Source organism: Haliotis asinina, chromosome 1, assembly GCF_037392515.1.
Source record: "Haliotis asinina isolate JCU_RB_2024 chromosome 1, JCU_Hal_asi_v2, whole genome shotgun sequence".
NCBI lineage: Eukaryota > Metazoa > Mollusca > Gastropoda > Lepetellida > Haliotidae > Haliotis > Haliotis asinina.
In genome coordinates, this window is record NC_090280.1 from 81,344,865 (window position 1) to 81,370,721 (window position 25,857).

A 25,857-nucleotide genomic window follows, 5' to 3' on the forward strand; every position below is an offset into this window, starting at 1 on the left:
ATATAGAATATGCTTTGCAATCCACAGTATTTACCAAATGATAAATATATTGTATATTAAGACAGGGAGTGTTGCATCTTTCTTTAAACAAAACTTTATTATATAATTAGTTGCCACACTGATATTATTTAAGAAAACTTCGCGTTAACGTGATTTAAGTATTAATATTCACTATTAGCTTTCATATTTAATCTCTGGCACTGTACTATGTTGTATATTCCTAAACGATTCATGTAATATAGTTTATATAGAAATAAATGACAGATTACGAATCTGTTTTCACTTCCCGGCATGCTCTAACATTCCTGTCGTCGCGAAGGTAATGGCTGTCTGAGGATGTGTTGTTAAGGGAAGACTTCATGGCGAAAAACGTGCGCAACATCTAAAGTACGGATTTGCTTCAGGATGACAGATATTGTATTTGTTAAATAGTGACAAATGCATCCAGTTGTTGTCATTTATATGGGGATAATCGAGACTTTAATCAGAAATATCCGCGTAACAGTAAGTCATAGAAGTCCCTACGTTCTGAACTTCAGCGTCATGTTGCAGATTTCTTCAACCACCATCATAAAGATATTGATTTTTGGTTTGCCTTTGATGTTTTTCATATAGGAAACTATCATTTCTGATGAGGACCAGTTGTCATGTATCCATATCACGCGTAAAGCAATATAACGATTTTAGTGGTTATAAAGTTACACAAAATAATTGAAAAATGGACGTGTACGATGTAAACGTTTCCCTACTTCCCGTACTACAAGAGAATGTTCTGAAGTAGTACCATCTTGTAGTACGAATCTTAAATTGATTACACTCTCAGAGTATTTCTTGACTTCCTAAAAGACAGACATGTTTATGATTTTATCACTCTTGATATTCTCAAAGTCTCTCTTACTGTTAGTAAAATCTAACTGACATTTGATTTCTCATGGTAGGTAGTTTAATTAGCTTAGTTTGGGGGCATATATGACTTTGATAATCAATATTGATATGTTGTTTTGGCTTCCTGATCTTCAATGTCATTCGTCATGATATGGCTGAGTGAGATAAGGCCGATGTGACGTTAAATTTTAACTCACTCACTCACTCAGTGTCATTGTCTGATTCTATGCTAGTGCTCTAGGAGTCCACATTCTTGAGTGACATTAATCTGGCTACACTTGCCACTTTGTTTCCTTTGTGTAGATAAACATTCAACACTGTTATGATGCAGGCTCCATCCAACTCCTTCATTACTGTCAGTGACTATATCTTTATATGTGTATGAAAAGAGGATAAACAATGAGTTGATTTATATTGTAGACTGAAAAACAACTGCCTTGAAGGATGGCAACGCAGGCAGCAGTCCACCAGCGGAACTTGGAGAGTTCCATCCTGTTCATGCAACAGGAACATGCCACAACACTCAAATGTCTTCACGAAGAAATACACAATCTACAGAAAAAGTGCTCAGGTGAGACACAATGTGCAAGCAGTACTAATTAAGAGAGATTAACACAACTTTGGAACACATCTAACGTAAAATGGAGGGCTGTAGTTTAGCCTGGAGGTTAAAGCATTTGTTAATCACACCAATGACCCGGGTTATATTTGATACATGGGGACAATGTGTGAAATCCCACATTGTCCCCTGCCATGATGTTGGCCAAATGTTGCTTAAAGATGCACATTTAACATTATTCATATATATTATCAACATTTGTGCTGTGTAAAATAGTCAGAATACTAATGTTTTGCCTTGAGAAAAATGGTCTGTGGTAGAAATGTCTTCAGCAACCAATTGATGTTGTAAGAGGCACCTAGCAAGATTGGGTGATCAGACTCGCTGACTTGGTTGGCACATGTTATATACAAGTCTCACTGATCAATGACCATGCTGTTGATCACTGGAATCCATGAAGGTCCGGGTGAGAATATTGATCTTCAGTTACCCATGGATGTCATAAGAGACGACTAGCAAGTGATCAGACTCACTGATTTGGTGGATGTCCTCGGTTCCCATTTGTGCTGATAGATGCTCATGCTATTGAATACTGGATTGGTCCAGACTCGATTATTTACAGACCACCACCATTTAATTAGGTTATGTTGTATATTTGGTATACATATACTCAATGGTAGATTTCCCGGTGATCGCTCTGGGTCATACACATGTTTTAAGGATTATGGCGCCAGCACAGTGCATTATATATTGTGATATTGTGTTCCAGTGACTTATTTACCAATGTTGTTGACTTTAATATTCACACTAGAGATGATTCAGATCATTTCCCTCTCAGCGTGACATTCTCATTTCCCGATACACAAGCAAAAGTGTCTGATGATATTAGTGTGAGTTGTAGTATTCCTATGTTTTCATGGAGAGATGATTGCAGGGAGAGGTTTATTGATTGTTCACGTAATCTGTTAGCTGACTTCAGTGTAGACCAGTGTGGTGAGTTGTTGAACCTGAGTATAGACTCTGCAGTGGAAAGACTTACGAACACTCTTCAAGCTTGCGCAGCTTGTTGTGGCTTACAGGCAAAACACCCAACAACTCAAATCTAATTTATGGTACGATGAAGATTGTGAAAAACTGAAAAAAACTGAAAAAAAACTAACATGTCATATTTGAATGAATTCAGGCTTTCTGGTGATAAAGATAAACTGAATGAGTACTGTAAAATCAGGAATGCATACAAAAACATGTGTAGGAAAAAGAAAGTAAAATCTGATGAATATCAGATCAGCAAACTTGTGTACCTATCTGCGAATAATGACAGCAAAACGTTTTGGACTAGGGTCAGATCATTGACATATTCTCATAGCCAGTCCTCCAATAAAACCTGCGCACAGTGGACAGAATATTTTGAGGATGTATGTAATATTACTAATATTATTGTGGACACTGAGATGATCATTGATGCTGAATCGTTGTTAGATAATATCGATGGATGTCTCGACCATGATACTGATGTTGATCATGATAATACTGACTGTATTTTGAACAATGACATTAACCATGATGAGATTGATGCTGCTGTAAAATGTCTAAAGCGTGGGAAGGCTGCAGGACCAGACGGTATCAAGGCTGAGATGATTATTTACTTATCTTCAATAGAGTACTTGCGTCTGGCATGTATCCACGGGAGCGGTCAAAGGGTATTATTGTGCCTTTGCATAAGAAAGGTAGTGTTAATGATGTTGATAATTTCCTCGTTAATGGATGTTCTTGGTAAATTGTTTTGCATAGTAATAAATAACCGTCTTCAGCGATTTGCAGAAGTTTGCGCTAAAATTCTGGAGGCACAAGCAGGGTTTCGTAAAGGTTACTCCACTACAGATACTATATTTACATTGCAATGTCTCATTCAGAAGTATATTTCTAAAGGCGGTGGTCATTTTTATTGTTGGTTTGTAGACTTTCGAAAGGCTTTTGATTCCGTTAACAGCACATTACTTTGGTCCTCACTTTTCAGGCAAGGGATAAGAGGCAACTTAATCTCAGTTCTGAGGGATATGTATTCCAAAATATTGGTGTAAGTTCGCAGTTCCCATTTGTCAATTGGTAGATATTTCGAATCATTGAGTGGCATACGTCAGTGTTTTATTTTAGGCCCGTTTCTCTTTGCTATGTTTATAACAGAATTTCTGGTTTTGCTGCTGGATTCAGGTCTAAGGGGTATCTTTGTCGGATCCGATTATGTTGACTTACTTCTGATGCTGTACGCAGATGATCTTAATTTATCATGTTTATTTGATGATACTGTCATAGGATTGCAGAGAAAGATAAATATTTTACATAACTACCGTAGCTCTTGGGGTCTGGAGGTTAATATGGATAAGACAGAGGTTTTGGTATTTCGCAATGGTGGTTTCCTTCGTTCCTATGAAAAATGGTTTTACAATGATATTCCAATCAAAACATCAACATACTATAATTACCTTGGTATTCTATTTTCTATTCGGTTGTCCTGGACAAAGTGCACACAAACTCTAGTAGGTAAGGCCAGCAAGGCACTTTTATCTTTGAAGGCATTATTTAATAGATATCCTAACATGCCTGTAAAGTTAATGTTCAAATTATTTGATAGCAAAGTTAAACCAGTGTTATAATACGGTTCCGAAATCTGGGGATTTTAGGAAAGGAAATCGATCGAAATATTTCATACTAATTTCTGTACATATGTTGTTGGCGTTGGAAAACATGTCTCCAGTAATGGTATTTTAGCAGAATGTGGTAGATCAAATATTTATGTGGATTACTACCAAAGGTGCGTCATGTATTGGTGTAAATTGTTATGGATGTCTGAGGATCGTTACCCCAAACACTGTTATTTATTTATGAAGAAATTAGATTCAGCTGGTCCAGTGACTTGGGCGACATCGGTTAAATATCTTTTAAACGCTCATGGCTTCGGATATGTATAGTATAGTCAGGATGTTGGCAATATTCCCCAACATCAATATATTTCATTTCCTTTTTTAGGAAAAAACTTCTTGATTGTGATAAGCAACATATTCTCGGTAATATCAGAGAATCTGTCCATTTAAGGTACCTTAAAGAAGTTAAGTCATTGTTAAATACTGAATATTATGTCTTTTCCATCAATTAAACAGCTATCAGAAGAACTGTATGTTTGCTCAGATTACATGCAGTTCCTTTGAGATGTAATATTAGAGACAATGATTTTGATAAGATATGTAAAATGTGTGACTGTGGCTCGAAAGAAGATGAAATTCACTTCATGTTTGAATGCATATGATTTTATTAGAGATAGGTATTTTCCATATTCTAGAATGGATAGCAAACAGACTTAATATTTTCGTTTCATAAGCAGTACTTGTATCCACACACTTTCTAACGGTTCTTAATATATTAAAGAAGCCCTTACTTTCAGAAATTCCATTACATCCTCTCCTACAAGTTAACTCAATTCCGTCTATGTAATTTGTTACTCTTTATGTTGTAAATTCTTTTCCTTATTGTACATTGGCCAACGGCCTACAAAACCAAAATAAAGAAACTATGAAACTAAGACCACCACCATATAGCTGGAATATTGCTGTGTGCGGTGTAAAACTATACTCACTCACTGTTGATCACTGGATTGTATGATCCAGACTTGATTAATTATAGAGTGCCCCATGTAGCTGAAATGTTGCTAATTGCAGTGTTAATCAACAACCAAACCAGTGCACAAACCCTCTGAAAGAAGGGGATATGGCTTGATTGTTGTATAAATTTAACAACAAAGCAAAGCCCTTGTGTAATGTTGGATATTGTATCTATGTATTTGTTATACCCCCAGTAATTCTAGAATCATGAACTGAGATGTTCTTAATTCCATTTTGTGAATATTTCTGACTTTTGCATTTGACATTTAGGAAGAATGTTGACCTTTCAGCAGGTGCACATAAATCTTTGAACACGTCAAAGCCGTCCTGGGACTGATTGATGATGTCATTATTGCAGCATGTGTTCCTTTGTTCCAGATTTAACATTCCAAATCACAATGCAAGGTTATGGCTTGGGAGAACCAGGTATTGTTCCTTTGTGTTTCATTTTTCTCATTAATTTCTTCTATATGAACTGTGATCACGATAACAGAAATATCTATAATCATGATAATATTGCAACCTCTGTATCTCTCTCTCTCTCTGTCTCTCACTCTCTCTCTGTCAGAGAGACAGACCCATTTAGATTTCATATTTGTTGTGGTTTGATGTAAATAATACATCTTAGTGTATATTATTATTGCTTCCTAATTCATATCATATGTCTAATGTTTTATATTTTGTTTTGCTGTAGAATCTGGTGCCAAAACGAAGGAATTACAGTCTCAGCTAGTGGCTGAGAAAAAAGAAAGGATCAAAGTTGAAACCGAAGTGGAGTTACGAGACAAGAAGATCAAAGTTTTGGAAAGTGAGCTTCATGCCCAAAAAAAGAGGTATTTAGGAGAGCTAAGATCTCAGACTCATACTATGAACAATCTGAAAGCAGAACTGGAAGCCAAATCCAATAATATAGCTTATCTGACTTCTGAGCTGCACAGATATAAGCTCAATAACAAAGTGGACCCAGGTGCTGATACCACTATACGGAGAACACAAGCCCCAAACTATATCCCAACTCCGCCAAAAGATATCAAGTCAACACTGCGGAGACAGTATCGAAGATATGGAAATGCAGATGAACTCCAGTCTCGTCCCCTTAGAGTAGCGTCGGGTAAAAGCAGCGGCTCAAGTCGATCCGATTCTCCAGACATCGCACCGTTCCTTAAAACAGGAGAAGGAGTGCCGATTATTGACAAGCGGCAACAGACCTCAGTCCTGCCACCAATTTCCAAAATGGGTCAAGAGAGAAATGCTGTGTTGGTACATCAGGTTGTGTCGTCTCAGCAGCTAGGGAGGCGGAAGGCAGACTCAACGTCACCTGAAATTGCAACACTAGCAGTAGAACAAGTGTCAAGGGCGGAACCAGGCTGGGCACATCATGTCCAGGAGTCTCACAATTCGGAGTATCAGTGAAAATGTGCTTGCCAAGTTTCTATATCACTGAAGGACAAATATATTGGAAGTATCCTGTGCTGTGTGCTTTATCATTTTATCCATTGTCAGAGGTTGGGTTATTATGGGATCAAACGTGTGATGGCTGTTATAAATGAGACTCATAGGCTGTGGCTTTCATCATTGTTAATCCTTTGGTTGAGAAATATTCATGAATTTTGTTAGTGTGAAAACCAATGTACCATGTGGAATACTAATGCTTTCAAATTACTAATAAGGGAAACTCTGTTTAGTGAACTTATTTGCTAATATTACCTAAAGTATTTATCATTATTCCTTGGACATTTTGTTATATTGGTTTCACCATTTGATGTGTCAGCGGAAATGATAAATGTTTGGAGAAACATGCTCTACATTTTCCTGAAATAGTTTGCCTGTAAATAAAAATTGCTCAGTCTTGATAGGATGAAGTAGTTTATTTGTAGAATGGAAGCGAAAATTATTCACAGCAAACGTAGAATGGTATATATGGTTCTGTTAAAGAGCAAAATGAATCTTCTGTTTCTCAATGCAACAGGACAGTTATTGTCAGTGTATTTACTATCCACAATGATTACTTTTCATCAAGAGATTGAAATAAGCTGGTTAACTTGATTAAGAACTCATGCGATGCTTAAAATGATTCATAAGTGTCTTTTGATTAACTCCTTCATCCCATGTAAGTTGTTACCATGGGAACAAATATCTTATTTCATGCTGTGAAACAGATCTGTATGTATGTCTGTTTTAGTGTGCGTTATTTATTTTCTCCCTGTGTTTATGAAAGTGTTTCATGGTAGCCATGAATTATACATAACATATCGATTGTTTGGGATTTGCTTAGTTTTTAGTACAGTAACAAGTACATGTATTGTTAGTGTTGGGTACAGGGTGGTATTATAGTGTTCATTTCCCTCTTTCATTAAACATGATTCTACACCTGTTTACACTGAAGATATGTGACTATGTTAAGACATTGCAACTGTATAAAATATTCCTGAACTTTTTTATAGATACTGATATTTTTGGTGCAAACTATTATTAGAACTGTATTAACATTTGATCCTCACTGCTGCAGAGCTATGCAATCAATCTTCAGTTTCTTTGTTCTCACCTTCCTTTTGATCTGTGTCATGTATACTGGACAATTGAAGTTACAGATCATGAATCTTTTGAGGGATATTTATATGCTCAGTTTTCATTGCTAAAAAACCCCCAAATATTCATGATCTTTATGTTCTTTTGTGTGTATTGAATGCCACGTAAAGCTGGTCACTTTGACCAGGTTCCCTATACCTATAAGACTACTATTTTCACAAATTGTCCGTAACTAATATCCACAAATTGTTCGTAACTTTACGACATCATAACTCATACACAGGCTTATGAATGGTATAGTGCTACGAAAGTTTTGTGGAAAGGTTCCTCAATGTTTTAGTCTGAAACAATGTATCGCTGAGTGAAGAACTGAGTTGGGGTAATGTAAGGATTATGGAATCATTGACCACCAGTCAGATTGGACAGTGCATGGGTTCTTAAGGGAATCAGATGTCAGCTTTCAGTTTCATGTCTTCTCTGTTTTGACGTGGGAAGTATGGTCTTACTGAAGATGGCATACAATCTACACTTGAAAGTACACCATTTTGTGCTGACATTTCTTCTGTTATTGCGATGCAGAACTAGGAAGGATAAGCTATACATTTCTGAATGCTTCATCCATTTAAACTAAGAATTTAAAATTTTAGATTAAAATTTCATGAGACATGAGCTCCTGGGGAAGTCTTGTCAAGTATGCTCACAGAGGGATACAGTATCAGTGAAACTTGATCTTAGTGAGACTGGTGTTGTGTCAAAATGGACAAAGACTGATTGTGAGAAAAATGAATGCATAAATGCATGTTGTGAATGATGACCGGTAGGTTATGGACTTAGTCTTAAAGTTATCACTTCAGAAATTCTCACATTTAGACAATAAATTGACTGTGATGAAAATGTATTTTATGACTTTCAAACAGTGATCGAAATAACGGCCTGCCTGACTGCCTGTGGCCAGTAAATTTTGAGTCGGGCTGCCTGGAAATTCTCTCCACCAGCCCGAAACATGGTTCAACAAGAACCAATCAAAGAGAGGGTTACTTAAAGGTGGGCAGGCAACTTTCAAGATGGGCAGGCAACATGTATGCGCCACCAGCCCGGCTGTCAGGTTGAGTTGAAAAGATATTTCAATCACTGCTTTCAAAATGTATGTGCTTAAACAGTACACAAGAAGGATGATGTATTCTTCATCTGTTAGATTTGATCTTGACATCTTTCATTCAGCAACATGTAACCCAAAAATATAAACATGGCTGACAGGTTAGAGAGTGTGCTTTATAAAGTGTCAGCTTTGGTCGAGGACAGATATATAGACTGCTGACTAGATATGGTGCTGTTTGTGTAACCAGTTTTCCTGTAGCTTGGTAGAGTGATCAGAGTCACTTTCTAGAGCCTCATCTATTGGGATATCATGATATATACATATGATAAACTGTTGTAGGAGGACTCCTAGGAGTGGCTATCAATATGGACCGTAAATATTGGAAACATATCTTTAAGCAAAAATGTATGGTTTATGCATGGATTATTAACAAAACAGCATCCTGAACATAATAATTATTTGGAATCAGACCATGAATAAAGTCATAAATTTGGTAATTAAATTCAAACATTTTTCTTTCATTGTTTTCATAACAATGTCATAAATAGTGTTTTATGTTGAAGATATTTCTGATCATTGATCAGCCCCAGAGTCTCATATCAAACAGTTTTAGTGAAGTTAGGAACATCTTGAATGTATGATTTTGTTGTGTTATGTATTTATTTGCTGGACATATTTATATCAGCAAAATGTAGTAATCTATGGCTCACAGAATACAAAATGAAATTGCTTTTTTCTTGCTCAAACCATCACCTTCAACTGCATGATGTGTCTTTCATCCAATAGTTTTGTCGCTCAGATTATGCAAATTATTTCTTTTAATGAAAACATTGAATTGAATCTGTTCAATGTGATAAGAATAGTTTCATTATTTTTTTGTCTGTGATAACTATGGTGAGCACAAGGTTTTGTTAAGCATTAATCAGTCAGATCATCAGGATTTCATGAGCTCACTCCCTGCTGTGATATTGCTGGAATATTGCTGAAAGCGGCATCAAACCATACTCACTCATGGGATCTCTGACCAGTGTCTGCTTGTGATAAGTGATTATTCTGTTATCATTGTAGAAAGGTTCCCATTACCTCTTGCATGTTTAAGTGACAACTTAATGGGGGATTGGTAGATACAGTGTGGGCTGAGGATTGTTGATGCTGTCAGCCTTTGTTTCGTCAGGTCCTGACTTTACAGGCTGCAGTGATACAGCTTCAGTATAGCTGTGATACAGCTGTGCCATTTCTCACTCCGGCATTCACGGCCTACCCTCTCACTTTTTTTGAGTTCATGATTGTGCCCAATGACCAGGCTCCGGTTTCACAATCACAAAGCTATCGTAAGTCAGTTTTACAGTGTAGGAAGTATGACTGCTACAAGAAAAGATCTTAGGCTTATGAGAGCTTTTTGAAACAGGACCCTGAATTGTTACCCTCAGGATGTGTGATATTTAATCTCATCTCATTTTTAGTTCTCACATGGCCATGGTTGAGCCAGTCGATCCTGACTGTGAAAGCTGTACCTAGTTTCCCAGTCAGGTTGCTGCTAAAAGCAGCATAAAACACTCACTCACTCACTCACTCACTCACTCACTCACTCACTCACTCACTCTATCACTCTATCACTCTATCACTCTCAAATAAATAGTACCAAATAATTCCATAGACTTAAGATGGGGTCCTGGCTATGATTGATTTGTCCAATGAGTTAATAAGGCTGGAAACCTATCAGATTCCACCCAAAGTCCCATGTATACTGGACAAAAATACTTAGGGATATATGTAAATTTTGAAATTATGAATACTGATCTATCTACTCTTTGACAAACTGATAAAATATCATTCATAAAAATACCAATATTCCTAACTTATTTTGTCTAGTATATTTACTCAATGAGCTCCAATTTCACTACATAGTGAAGGAAGGTCATTTGCTGAGTTAACAGCATGTGATCATTTGTGATACTGACTATCTCTAATATATCTATATATGTGCAGTATTTGCAATCTTGGAATGTGATATTATAACAGGTTGGTGTGATAAGAGTTTTAAAACACTATCTACATTTTCCATTTGCCACGATGTTTATCATGTTTCAAGACAAACAAATCTGTGTAACTGCTCCTTGACAGTTACAGAAAACATTATTATTGTTTTTATTTTCATCCTTTTGTCTTTTATTTGATTGATGCGAACAATGGGTCTTAAAAATTATTCCTGTTATGTTTACTTATTTATTTTATGTTTTCATAATGTCCGTCCAAAGTCAACAGATGATGAATGCCTATTTTTGAAAATCCTTTTGATTTTTGAACTGTTGAATGTCCCAATTTTGAATATCGTTTCAATGCAGTTATCAGTATTGTTTTGGGTATTCATTTATATGAAATAAATATAGGGAGGTTTGTCATCAAAAGTCTCCAGTGTGTTTTGTTGTTTGTGTTCACTGAAATACAAGACTATTTCATATTGCTGAAGTGTTTTCTCTATTCTTATGGATACTTGTGACCCTGGCATCTGAGGAGCCAAAGTTAGTGGTAGTGTTCAGAATCGGATGAAATTTCACAATTGATGATTGCTTCATTTCCAAGGAGCAATCATTGAATAAATTGGTTAGCATCATTTTTCAGATTTTCCTATTCAGGTTGTTATTGCAGGTACTTACAACATGATGCAACTTGCTAAGTGATGGCTGATATATATGATCATCAGCTTCCTGGAGTCTACATGAAATAGTCAGCTATGACTGTTCCGTCAGTGTAGTAAGTTTTGTAAGAATTAAACACGTTTTCCAATACCAAATTCTGTAAAGATTGTACCATTGTCAAATTTTTCAAAGACTAAGACAGTAGTAGTTTGTGTTCGATTATGAGAAAATGTGATTTGTCATTTGGTCAGTGTGACAGTCTTTGATTATTTCTATTAATCGGAGCACCACTAGTTGGTGGTGAGAGAGTTTAATTCTCAGGCACACCAGACACTTTTGGTATGAAGTGCCAAGACTTCAGAGACCTACATCGCTTCAGGCTTTCACGACATCAAGCTGACACATTTTGATGAACTGGAATCTTGTTCACAGTGCCATTTAAGAGTCAGGCACCTATTTGCCAGCACAAAACCCAGGAGGCTGGGTGGGTTAAATGGCTGACTTAGTGTTACGTTGATTAGGTGCCACACTCTAAGGGTGTGGCTTCGAATCCCTGGTGGAACTCAATCCAACGATAGTATTAGAATTGGTACTTAAGTTTAATCCTAAGTATAACGTGTCTTAGTAAATGTGTACTGTTTTTAGGTGAGGTGAGATGAAATGGGGTTTAATGTCATATGATGATGTGCATGCATGTGTATGTGTGGCTGCTTGTACAAGCCCAGACTAAAGCTGGTTTTATAGTGCTAGCTCACTGAGATTCCATGCCACAGTTACGCATAAATACCCTACTCAGACACGTTATACTCAGTCCCAAGTCGATCAGTCCTTGTTGCACCCACTAATGTCTTAACACCAGACCAACGTGTAGCATATTTTATCGGGTTTTTCAAAGATCATGCGTATTAATAAATCAGGTTTAAAGAGATCTAGCCAAACGTAAAATATTTTTAATAATATCCCCCCAAAACGACTCTCTTTCCTGCGAATTTACGTTGCACATGCATTGTTAATATTAAACCAGACTTGCTCAAGAAGAGTGGTGGGGTATCCTAGTGGCAAAGGCGCATATGTCATGCTGAAGCCCAAATTCAATTCCTCACTTGGGTACAATGTGTGAAGCCGATTTCTGGTGTCACGAGCCATTTTATCAACATCAACGTGCCGGTATATTCCGAAAGATAGACAGACAGACGTGTATTTCCATTCTGTCATGGCAAAATCCCTTGACCCATTCTCTTTGAGGTTTATCAACAGTTGGTGCTTATAAAAGTTGCAGAGGTCGGGTTAGTCTTTAAGGGGAGAAACATTCTGAGTTTAAGATAGGAGCAATTGACGTGATGAGGTAATTTCAGCAAGGAATATCGTGGCCTGTGACTCCATGGTGCAACATGAAAGAATGGAGAATTATCTCAAGTAAATCAACATTGATGTCACCCTTTGTGCAGGGGCGGATACAACTCTTTTAGAAAGCCCGGTGAGAGGTGCACACTTCATTTTCAGTTTCAATAGTCACCCCTTACCCGCACGAACGCACGCACACACTTCACACACTGGGCTCTCACCCATGTGGACTCATGGTCGTCCGACTCTGATATATTTATAAGTATGACGTAACATATAAGATATGTCTTATATATTAAGTATGACCTAACATATAAGATATGTCATATATTATTTATATACATGTATATTGACCTATACTCAGAACTTTAAATTTCTTTCAGAAAGATGCCGATACTTTCATGACGATATAAAGCAGCCTGCTTTCCGCATGCAACAGGTTCAGGAATAAATGCATGTCGCCAGGGATGAGTTAAAGGGATCAGGTTTTGCGTGAATGCGTTGAATTGTGATGACATCGTTTAAACATATATCCCATTCGCGGAGATCAATGCTCAAGTTGTTGATCAGTGATTGATGGTCACTGGATTAATTACAGACCGCCCCCCATACAGCTGGGATATAGCTGAATGTGGCATTAAACAACAAACAAAACAACAATGTCATTGTAACCATTACGTAGTCAGATGCTCATGACGTCAATCACGTGATTGTAAGGTTCGGATTCGATAACTTACTGGCCGCGTTCATATAGCTGTAATATTAGTGAGACTAATTTCACTTTCGGTGAATCATGAAATGTATAGGTTTAATTATCCATCAACTACAAGAAAATTCCTATCTCACGTTGACAATAACAAAAATATCTCCAGTACAGCTTTACAGATTCCTTTCTAAATACTGCTAGCTGATTACAAGACTTGAAAAGTAACTTGCGTGACTACATACGTGACTGGAAATGATTCGTAAGCGAACTCCAATCTTTCTCTGGACAATGTCATGCCCGAAAATGTCACGCAGTGTATTTTTTTTAAAAGTTCGAAATAGTTTTGGTTCGTCGTATTAGTTTGGGGTCACTCGAGAGTATTCTACGTAAGTATGCTGTGGAATGTGATAGCCGTTTATTTTGGTAACTGTAAAATTAAGTACATTGATATATGATCAGTTTCATTTGTTGCCAAGACATAACTACAACGACGTTCACAAGATACTACCGTGACATTGGTCCGTAACTCTGCAGGCATCCAAGGTCCTGAATAAGGGATTAAGATTGAAATTATGTATACCGTATTTCCTTAAATAAGCGCAGTTGTCGGGCCTCCAGTAAGAGCCTGGTCTATCGCACCGTTGAAAAAAATACACGTCAGGGCACTTATTCGAGGAAATATGGTAGATTGAGAAGATCTTCGTTGCATGGTACGACCACATTGAAAGTAAAGGATTCAGTTTGGTTTTACGCCGTTGTGAACAATATTTCAGCAATATCACGGCGGAAAACACCAGAAAGAGACTTTCCACAATCTACCCAAGTGGGGAATCGAACCCAGGTCTTCAGTGTAAAGAGAGGACGCTTTAACCAATAGGCTACCCCACCGCCCCGAAAATAAAAGAGGGTTGTTGGGTGGTTTGGCCATGAAGTTGAAGTGTTGCCTCGTCACAGTGACGAGTCAGGATCGGTTCTCCACGTGACAGTGACTGAGTTTACTTTTACGCCGCTTTCAGCACCACTCCGGCAATATCATGGCGGGGAACACCAAACATGGGCGTTACACATATTGTACCCATAGAACCCGGCTCCACGGCGTGATGAGCGAACGCTTTAACCACTAGGCTACCCAACTGCCCTCCATGCGACAGACAGAAGCTTAGTATAAAAATTTAACGATGAAAAGAAGTTACTACTTTTAAACAAAGAAGGTATCCCGGTGGATTTCTTAGTCTAGACATTTTGACAAACACCGCATATCAATGTGATGTATACAGATTGTAGACGTGAGAGGTATTAGTGGTGTTCTGATTAACTGAAATAATCGAAGGTTTGTCGCAGTAACCAAACGACCAAGCAATCGATCACACTTTCACATGATCGAACACAAACGATTTTGGAACTATCGTTTTAGTCTTTGAAACACTTGATGATGAAACATATCCTCGACGTTGTCAGGGCCTGAAGACGTGTTTATTTCTGAGAAAACACACTTCAGTAACTGAGGAGTCATCACTGAATATTTCTTGAAGATTCCAGGAGGTTTATGTTCATGACATATTAATCATCACTTTTAAGCAGCAAGCTGCATTAGATATCTGCAATAGTAACATGGATAGGAACATACGAAAAATGATGCTAACCATTTTTTTTCGATGACTGTGCGTTGGTAAAGAAGCAATCATCAGTTGTGACATTTCAACCAGTTCCCAACACCGAGAGACATTACTGGCACGAGTTACGGGTCAGACGATAAGAAATAGTCTCCATACAATCTACGTGCTCGATGGCCACGTTGTGTGCCGCCTTTACCAATCGTCAAATTGCCAACAGACGTCAAAAACAAACAACGTCGATAATGGGGTTATGGATGGTTATTTGTCATGTTTCAGATGAGTTGTGAACTGACAGTCCTTGTCGTGCCTGGCGACGAAGAAAGCCTGGTCCAACGACAGTCATGTAGTGGAATGGCATATTCCTGACCGCCCCTGTATGATTGAGCAATGTGTTCGTCGAGTATCCTCTATTTTCACTCAAACTGAAAGAAAAAACATATTGAATCAGTTGCTTTGTGTTATCACACAGCGATAATTCCACCATCTATATGGAGGCGGTCTGCAAAATATCGACTACGGCTCAGTCATTCCAGTGATCAACAGCACAAGCATCGATCTACGTAAGCAAATGGGATACGATGACAAAAAACAAAGCCAAATAATGTTCCTTCATCTAGTTTTATTCTTTCTCCTCTTATTCTTTCTCTCCTCTTACAAAAACCAGTCCATCGACGTTTAACGCCCTCCAGCAAAAACACAATCGCTATTAACTACAGACGATACAGTTTTAAAATGTTTCGAATACAGAATTATGGGTAATTATTCTGGAATTGCAACAGACACAGCAAAGGCTGCATTAGTATTAATTCTCAGAGGCCATCTGTTACAAGGTCTCACTGAGCTTGAAGAATTCCTTACATCTGTTTGCGGCCACATTAGAATATCCACAGAATAAAGATAGAAACTAAAATATGTCCACATTAGCTATCAGCTTTCCACAAAATCCACTGTTATTGTTTTGTGTAGATGTGGTAAAGATGTGTCATCCAAACTTTTGGCACTTAACTTTACAACCCAAACTGGGCCCCAATTCGCATTCGTCAAATCGCCATTCCCAGTTTTCCATAGCAGCAAAATGGCTGCGCCCATGGAGAGCACAGGAGCAGAAATGCACGCATCAACAGGCGAACCAACCATACCCAAACTCGAAATGAAAGATGTACAAAACTTTAATTTGATTCTTGACAGTGTGATTGGTGAGAAAAAACACAGATCTCGCTTTATGATGCCTCTCGGGACATTTCCTCAGATGGCGAAGTCGAAGGAAGAAATCATGATTTCGAGAGCATTCGAGAGCTGCACTTTTAAATCAGTTGCAAGCTGTGTTGTTGGTAAGCAGATACCTAAAATAGTGAATAAATGACTAACTATTAGCGATTAAGAGCGATGTTACTGTAATGACGTCGTGTGTCTGTTCAGGTTAAAGGTTGAATTGGTTGAAGTGTCGTAAAATCCATCTGAATGGCGTTCTCATATTCGTGGTGCAGGAAGGTTATTGATTTCATCAGTTGAACCATGGAAGGTTACATTTGTCCAAATTTATCAAATCCAAAGAAATATGTAATGATAGCATGCTTCTTGCTGCTTCTAGATACAGGCTATCACGAGTTTATTCATGTCCACTAGGTACCTCTCTGCTTACCCAGATGTTTTGTTTGTTAGTTTCCTGCTGCTCTCAGCAAGCTTCTTGTTATTAAATAGTCAGTAAGTATTCAAGTCTGAACCAGACATTCCAGTGATTGACATCATGAGCATATATCTATGCAGTAGGGATACAATCACTTGTGATGACCACGTCAGCAAGCCTGAACAACAGGATATAGTTAGTCACCCCAATGAACAGCTTGGGTTGCTGACAGTTAATTCTAAAGTGGGTTTTAATGATTCAGTGAGTGTTATTTTTTCAACACCAAATGACCCCAAATTCTGTAGCACACGCAAATTTGTTTCAAGTCTACACAAAGTTTTATACCATTATCCCCACTCGGGTACAATGTGTCAAGCCCATTTCAGGTGTACCCTCCACATTGCTTGGATATTGAGATGTAAAACTATATTCACTTGCTCACTTTACGCCATTATGTAAATATTTTCATTGCAAGAATCTATCCGTCTTTTCATTCTGTAATAATGACTTCATGCAGGACACAGCTTTATTGTGTAATATAGCTACATCCATACCTCTTTTTACATCCTGATGTACAGTTTTTCATTGACAATGTTACCTGGACTACATTTGCTTATTCAGCAAGGTTCCTTGTGCATGTGTTCATTCAGTTAGCTACCTGTGGTACATTTGTCAATTCAGAGAGGTACCTAGGCCAATTTTTTGTTTTTTCAAAAATCAGTCATAGTGCTACGATGATCATAAGCCCATTTTAAATTATGGTAGTTACGATAAGCTTAGTGACGATATCACTCTGTGTCTTAGCCAGGTGTACATTTGGTTAAACAGAAAGGTATTCTTGATGCGGACCTGGTGTTTTTCCTTTTAAAAAGCTAAAATATGAGACCCCCCTTTGTTGTGTAATGGTTAGAATATCCACACGGAAAGCGGAAGGTGGTAGGTTCGATTGCCAACCACACGATACCAATATGGTACTTGTTCATCCTACTCTTGCTCTCAGCATTAATTGGTATAACAAGGACTGGTCGGCTTGACGTCAATGTAATGTGTCTGATTGGGCTATTCATGCTTCAGTGAAGCACATGGTATCTATGGGAACTAAAACTATAGGACCAGCTTAAGTCCTGGCTAGTACAAACATCCACACACATGCACATTGTCATACGAGCAAATAATCATGTTTAAGGTCAAACCCCATTTCTCCTCACTTTTCCTAAACGAAATATTTATGTCACTGACATTCTGTTAAACAGGTTTCGGGGTGGGAGCAGCATTTGGCTTGTTCACAGCGGGGGTGGATCCCATGTCAACGATCAGCACAGAAACCCCGACAACTAGAATGGTGCTGAAGGAAATGAAGCTGAGATCCATCTCCTATGGAAAGAACTTTGCTGTGGTTGGCTGTATGTTTGCTGGCACAGAGTGTTTACTGGAATCGGTAAGAGTGACATCTGAGGATCAGTTGCACATGCTTCTTTTGTTTGTTTGTTTAATGCTGCATGTGGCAATAATGAAGCTGTTTGATGGCAGTCTGTAAATTATTGAATCTTGTTCCAGCAGTATAGTGATGGTCTCTAAACAGTTGAGTCTGAACCAGACAGTCTATGCATTGTCAGTGTTAAAGCATTTTAACTATTTCTTATTTTATCAAACTTTCAGTTTGACTAACTCAGTATTTTCAAAAACCCTTTTGTGAGTGAAGTAATTAAATGCAACTTGATGGTCCAGGGGAGATAACTTTGGCATTGTTTAACCTCATGTTTAAAAACATGAAAACATGACACACAGTTCAGTGTTAGCTTTGCTGTGCAGAACTGTGTCCTTTAAGTGTACCAGCATCCTATGGTTGTGCGTTGGAATCCAGATTTGCCCTGATTTTGTTTGTTGGTCTGTCTGCATCATGTCTGTGCCTGTGAGTTTGATCAAAATTGTAAACTTGTGTCACCTTGGCCACTTCTCCCACATCAAGCTGACATGCTGCAATATGACTGAAGTACTGGTCGAAGTGATGATGAACCTAGTTTACTCACTCTTATGATAATAAAGATGATAAAACCATGCATACTTATCATGTGCCTATTCCACACCCCAAGGCATGCTCCAAGTAGTACAGAATATTTATACTGGAATATTTACAGTTGAAACTATAAGTAATTTGCTGAGAAAAGATTGGTTTTAAGTCTTGACTTAAATCATGTCAGGGTTTTTAATAGCTCAGGGGAGAGAGGCCCAAAGCACAGGTGCAGAATAAGGATTTCAGTTTGTAGGATGGGATGACCAGTACATCTTGCGCAAGATGTAGGAGCTCAGACAAGTAGCAGGGAGCCAAATCATGGTGCACTTCAATGTCAGACAGAGGATCTTAAGTCGATTCGGGCCCTAGCCAGTCGCTAATACAGTTCTTTCAACACAGGTTTAATATGGAAATGTTTACTTGTCTTGCTGATGAGAGCAGAAGTGTTTTGGATCTTTTAAAGCTTATGAAGGCGGTTAGAAATGGGGCCTGAATCTCTTTCATTGGCACTAAAACTTTACCACCCAAAATAGGCCCCAGTTAATATTCATCAAATTTCAGTCCCAGTTTTTAATTGCAGCAATATGGCTGCACCCTAGCGTGTCATACAGACCCTGTAGCAAATATATCCAAGAAAGCCCATGCAAGTCTAGATTCTCTTGTGAACTTTTTTCAGTAAACTGTGTTCATTTCAGAGACTAGTTTTAGTCTAGGCTGCATCCATGGAGAGCAAGAGCTTGAACATGGGCTTGAGTTGCAGAAGTCTGGCAAATATGTCTTGTCCATAGGGTATTATTGATGTTTTACTGGGTACACAGATTCAATAGGCATAATTTTGCTAATGGGGGTTGAACTATAAAACACTGGAAATATTTAGATCTTTGCACGTCTTTGTTCTCATCTGACCATGTGTGTTCCAGTACCAAGGCAAGAGTGAGTTGATCAATGGAACTCTCTCCGGGGGCATCGTGGGAGGTGTTCTTGGTTTGAGAGGTGAGCAATTTCATGTAACAATAACATAGTGTCAGACAATTAGTTAACCCATGTTCATTTTGGAATGACAAGTCTGTATGGATTATCAACTTTATTGTGCAATAGCGACGTTTTGGTATTGATACTTACACCAATTTCAATGCTGAAACATTGCTATTACATAATAAAGAAGTTGATCATGCATAAAGACTTGTCATTCCTATTGATAACAACAGTTCATGTTAATATAATTTTGTCTGAAGTTCTTATTTTAGTTAAAGACATGGCATCATTAAGAACATAGATCTATTACCTCTCTGGATTACGATTGGACAAATCGTCCACAGGAGGCTATGAAAAATGACTAAACTAAAGGGAATCTGATGTCAACTCTCTGATAGACCACTTCATTTTGTCCCTCCCCCAACCTAGAATAGTGCTCATGAAAAATGTCCTGATCCTGTTGGATCTCTATTGATCCGTGGCAGTGGGGTAGTCTGGTGGTTATAGCGTGCTCTTGTCATGCCAGAGTCTTGGGTTCGATTCCCTGTATGGGTACAAATGTTTTAAGCCCATTTGTGGTGTCTCGTCCATGATTATAGCTAATAGTGTTGTGCATTTCACTCACTGACTCATTTACTTACTCCCCCTCCCCCTCTATGGATCATGTCACTGTAGTCCGTAACAAATTGGGTGATTATGTAATGAGAATGAGAAACCAACCAAGAAGGCCACCACTGTTTTGTTTGGAGTCTTTGGGGTTGCTATTTTTGCAAAGCCTAAGGAGTCCGTTTCAAAAGTAGGCCAAACTTGAAAACCTTTGATACTCCTTGAATTTCCGTCAAAAATATATAAAGAAATAAGTGCAAGTATTGAGTTACGTCCCTTGACCAAATCATTTTACATCTACTCTGAAATATGGAACGATTGTTTAGAAAGAAAGACTGACACAATTAATTTTGAAAAAAATTAAATGTGTCATTGGTGAGAAGAGACAGACGTCATAAATCATCAGAAACAAGCTCTTTTTTGAGCAGACTCAGTGAGAAAATTGTACTAGCCCAGTTGACTAGTAGTGATGATGTTTTAGTAGTCCTCTGTGAGATTTACTATCCTCAGGCTGATTTTCATTGTCAGGCTAAATTTAATAAAGTGTTTTGATGCTGATTACAAATTAAGGGTAGGAAGGTCGGATTTTTCTTGTTTTTTTTTACATTTTCTTAGAAGTTAAGCACTAACTAAAAACGCATTTATCAATGTGTAATTGTTTATTAAATCAAGCTTGTGGCTATCGTGTAAACTTTCTTTATCAAAATGACAAGTGTCTGTCAGTGCCAAGGGAAAAATAATGGTTTCTGAAAGCATATTTATTGATACACCAGAACCTTGCGGCATTTTTTAGGCCATAAGATGTGGCAATGACAAGGGGTTTTTTGAATAAAGACATACTCTTACCTTGAATTTAGATGTTTTGATTACATAGTCCACATGAAACAAACTGTTTTGGACAGACTGACAGATAATCACTGATGGTGTCTCATGAGAATAAACAATACAATATTGATAACTATGTTGCGCTTCAACTCAAGATTCCAATATATTCCTTTATACCTATATTTCCCCCATGCAATCATTGTTCTGGAATTTATTCTGTTCAGTATGTTTAAGTGAAGACCGGGATTAAAGCATACATTCAAGCCTTGGATATTTGTAAGTTTATCAACTTGTGGTGATGTATTTGATATCAAAGACACTGGGGTGAGATACTCTATGTAACCACATTGGTATGTTTTTCAGCTGGATTGAAGGCTGGTCTTCTAGGTGCAGCTGGATTTGCTGTGTTCTCTACAGCTATAGACTACTACTTCAGACATTGACAGCCATCAGCGGATGACATTGAGTGACAGCTAGTGACAGGGAAACAGGTGCTGACAGCTGATTGACTGTTGCTGACTGACAATATGGTTGTATGTGAAACAGCATCCAGCAGACAGTCCCGTCTGACAAAGATTCTTTCGTATTAGATCGAAAAATTGTGATGTGTACTGATACTGTATGAATTGTCAGTTCCTAACGCAGTATAAGCAAAGTGTGTCATTGATTAGAAGCCACCACGGCCTCCACAAAATGGAAGCCAGACAACTGGTTGTCGGATAAAGTACTTTGTGTACCCCTCTCACAAGTGAGATAGGCTATCTGTTTTGTTCATCCAGGATAAAATCTGGAATCTTCTTAATTTGATCACCTAGTTAGCAGGGCTTGAGATAATGTTTCTATACCAGGAGTATGTACTCCTTATTGTTTCAGTACAGGAGTACTGGAAACCAATAAGAGTACATTTAGCGCACTGAATGGAATTTAATGGAGTATCAGCAATCTTGTGTTTCATTTCATATAGGCACCACAAGATTGCTACTCTTGTGTAAACAGGTCAGTAAACAATAAAACAATTCAGATAAATACCTCTGTGAGTGGACCATACTCCATTGCTGTGGTGTGTATCTGCTATTATTATAAATGATTTCCTACTGTAGTGCATATTTTTTGTCAGTACTAGAAGTTAGTATTAGAGGTATTTATCATAATCAGGCCATTTGCAGTAAGGACAGCCAGGTCACTATATTTGTTTCAGTTTGTACAGGATCAAGAGTTGCTGTCATATGATGTGGTTACTTCCAAATGTTTCTCGAAGTATGTTTTGGGTTGGTCAAATCTTGGCTGGGATGGTTCAGTGAAGATACTACATGTATATATATGTTGAATGGATAAAGTGAGTCAATGTGTGTATATTGTGCGTGAATGCAAGATAAAAATAATATGTCAACATTAGTTGTGTTTTAATTTTCTGACAGTGTGCACATTAGCACATTGTGACATACACCCCTTTCTTCATGAAGTATGGTATTCGATGGGGTAGGCTTGTGGTTAAAACGTTTGTCTGTGGAAGACCTGGGTTTGATTCCCGACATTGGTACAATGTGTGAAGCCCATTTTCTGGTGTCCCCTGCCCTGATATTGCTGGAAGTTTGCTACAAGCAGCATGAACCTACTGCTTGACATGTATTAGATGAGTCTGCGCAGGAAAACCGTTTGTGAAAAGTAGGCGGGGCAAGGAATGTAGACGAATACACTTGGTTGCTACACTTACATGAGGTAGATCGGAGATTACGACTGTGGCGCTAACTCAATGCTGCTTCTGTTAACAGTGTCTAACTTCTTTCACTCTTTTTTCAAATAAAATCTTCTGGAGGGCCTTCCCATATATGCAAACTGGGGTCATTTGTCAGGTCATGGCTCATCTAGTACTGGTTCATCAGTAAACTCGCTCATCATGAAATATGGTAATTCCACATTAAAAAATTTGCTGACCGCAATAATATAGCTGGAATATTAGCATTAATAACAGTAATAAACTATTATTCTATTCTGTTATTATATTATCGTTGTGAAACAAAAACCAAACAAACAAATATTGGAATTTTGTAAGAGACAGCATAGTTTTTTTTCAGTTATTGCCTCAAAACATCTGTGTAAGGCTGAACAAATGATTTCGTTTCATTTCGTTTGCTTCAGGACATCCAGTAAACTATGTTTTATATAACCCCTGAAAGGTGTTCTTTAAAAAAAAATATTTTCAAACAAATCCGGGCAGTGGGGTATCCTAATAGATAAAGCCTTCGCTAATCATGCTGAATGTGGTGATTGCCTACATAGGTACAATGTGATGCTAATTCCTGGTGTACACCGTGCAGTTGCTGGAATATTGCGAAAAGCGGAGTAGCGCCATACCTGTCACTTTCAACAGATCCCATACGGCTGAAAGCACATACGAAAACGGACGTAAAATATTAAGCCATGACTTTCTGTACACGATTTCAGTAGACTAACAGCTAGACTCTGAAATGAACATATTTTACTGAAAAAAACGTTCATAGTGAAAAGATAATATAATGAAATGGAGCCCTGAGACTTTCTTCATTTTCAGAAGCTATGGAAATCTAGACTTGCCACATTTTCAAAACTTGCGTGGGCTTTCTTGGATATATATACTTCAGGGTACGACAGACTAACGATTTCAGTTGAGACCGATGAATTGAGTGCGAGTTGCACGCGTGCAATTGAAATTCACGCCACACGCTTCTTTATTACCTGGCTGTTCTCACAGCAAGTGGTACTCCATCGTTAGAGAAATAGCAAAGTGTGACAACCGAATGATGATCGTTTTATTAGAAGACAAATCATCAGAGTTAGTCTGTTGATTTCACTTGATCGTACACAATTTGGTTTTGTTGCATTTGTTAGATTTTGTGTTAGTGAGCAGTTCATCTGTCTCGAATGAAATCAAACGGACTGTACGAAAGATTGGGGTTCCCTGAATCTTCATCCACATCTGAAACAGAATTCTGGACAATACTAGTACCTCTGTCAGTAGTGCAGTTTACTAATAAAGGCGTAGGGACGCCAAAACCTATCCAGACTTACACCTTGATTGTGAGGTTGTTGAGGTGCAAATGTTTCTTTAAAATCAAGCTGCCTGGCTTATCAAATAATCTCATGTTCTATCGTGCGATAGAGGTGCAGTTATTTTAAATAATTAGTTTATTTATTGTGTTAGTAATATTGAATGAGATGAACCGAAAGCACCCTGAACATTATTTGTCCGACGCACATCTTACACGCCTGTTAAAGACATGGGAACTGCCATTTTAACGGGCATACATGTCGTGAACGGCTCTGAAAGATTTGTTTGCTGGCCACTAGAACGTGCAGCAGAAGATTCGGGAATCTGTTTGAAACTGTTGCTTCTTAAAGACATGGAGAAAGCTATCATTTTAGTTGAGAGTACTAGATTTGTCATAGGGGTCTTTTAGCATTTATGTGTTGTTTAGCGCTGCCACCAGAAATAGTACAGCTATGCGGTGACCGTGTAAATAATCGAGTCTGGACCAGTCAAACTAGTGTTAACCATGTCAGCGAGCCTGACCAACCGATCCTTTTAGTCGCTTCAAGCGACAAGCATTGGTTCTGAAGGCCAGATCTTCACTTGTACCGCTGTACGATATACTGAGGCATTCAGACAAGCATACTTGACCTCTTTATCTCGAAAACCAATATATCTGGGAAATATTCCCGGTATTACATCGCTGTGGATATGTTAATACGCCCTGTCATGTCTGCATTTCGTTTCATCAGTGTACTGCCAAGTCTTTGGCTAAGATCGACATTTGCGAAAAGTGCAGCAAATGAAATGAAGTAAACTGTTTTGGTTAAAACAAACAAATAAAATACTTCACCTGTTTGGCCGAAGCACTCAGGCCTTTCGCATAACAGTTTGGAAATTGGAATCAAGAAATTCTGAGTAGGTGAGTGCATCCGATTTGAAGAACGAGTTCCCCCCATGGTTTACGTGATGCAGGCTGCAGTGGAGTCGTCCTCATATCTTCACATCACACCGGTGTAAAATATCTAATCTAACTGAAAACTGAATGTTCAAGTAATAACAATTTTTATTATATTTTTAAGAGTGAAATACTGTAAATACTGATGAAAATAAATATGATATTTTCACTGAGTAGAATAACATGTTATTTCACTGAGTAGAGTATAACTTTTGCTTGGAACTACTTTCTGATTGAAGAGTTAAAAGTGAAAACTGACCGTTCAAGTAATAACAATTTACATCAGTTGGTACGAAAACAGTGGATCGACTTTAACGTCACGTCAATTGTTCCAGTGACGCTTTTACGTCACAATAGTGTCTCTTAGTTACGCCAAAACGATGACTGGCTTTACCTAATGGCGGACGTTGGAGGACTGTGAGAAGTAGGTACTACACTGGGAATACTGCTAAATAGTTTACTTAACATACTAAATGACTGGGGGAAAATACTATTCAGGGTAGAGTGTCTATATGACAGGAACAGTTATGCGACGTATTAACTACATGTACAACGAATTATATCAAAAAATAATTTGCAAAAGATTCTTGATCCTCTTGTAAATACATTATAATAGACTAATTGGGCCGACGAGTTATATTTTATGTTAATGTTGTCCAATTTATGATACATAAAGACAATAATAATTTTTTTCCATAGCATAAAGTTGAGCCCATATCTTTTTCTGCGGTCCTAATATTTTCATAAAGACGGCGGAATTCTTCAAAGGCATTAAGAAGTTGGCATAGTAATACAGGACAAATTTTATGGAT

General features: G+C 38.0%; 3 protein-coding genes across 3 annotated transcripts in view; all 3 read left to right on the forward strand.

Moving 5' to 3' along the window:
* LOC137276206 (TP53-regulated inhibitor of apoptosis 1-like) overlaps positions 1–25,857 on the forward strand; it is a 447,953-nt gene that overhangs the window by 387,601 nt on the left and 34,495 nt on the right. The window lies entirely within an intron of this gene.
* On the forward strand, positions 302–11,139 carry LOC137297942 (coiled-coil domain-containing protein 92-like). The gene is made up of 4 exons (XM_067829940.1): positions 302–387; positions 1,306–1,456; positions 5,479–5,526; positions 5,795–11,139. The coding sequence occupies exons 2-4, from the start codon at positions 1,330–1,332 to the stop codon at positions 6,511–6,513; spliced, it is 894 nt and encodes a 297-aa protein (XP_067686041.1). The 5' UTR covers positions 302–387; positions 1,306–1,329; the 3' UTR covers positions 6,514–11,139.
* Positions 16,090–22,470, forward strand: LOC137275142 (mitochondrial import inner membrane translocase subunit Tim22-like). Its single transcript, XM_067808158.1, has 4 exons — positions 16,090–16,364; positions 17,914–18,098; positions 19,595–19,667; positions 21,444–22,470. The coding sequence occupies exons 1-4, from the start codon at positions 16,109–16,111 to the stop codon at positions 21,521–21,523; spliced, it is 594 nt and encodes a 197-aa protein (XP_067664259.1). The 5' UTR covers positions 16,090–16,108; the 3' UTR covers positions 21,524–22,470.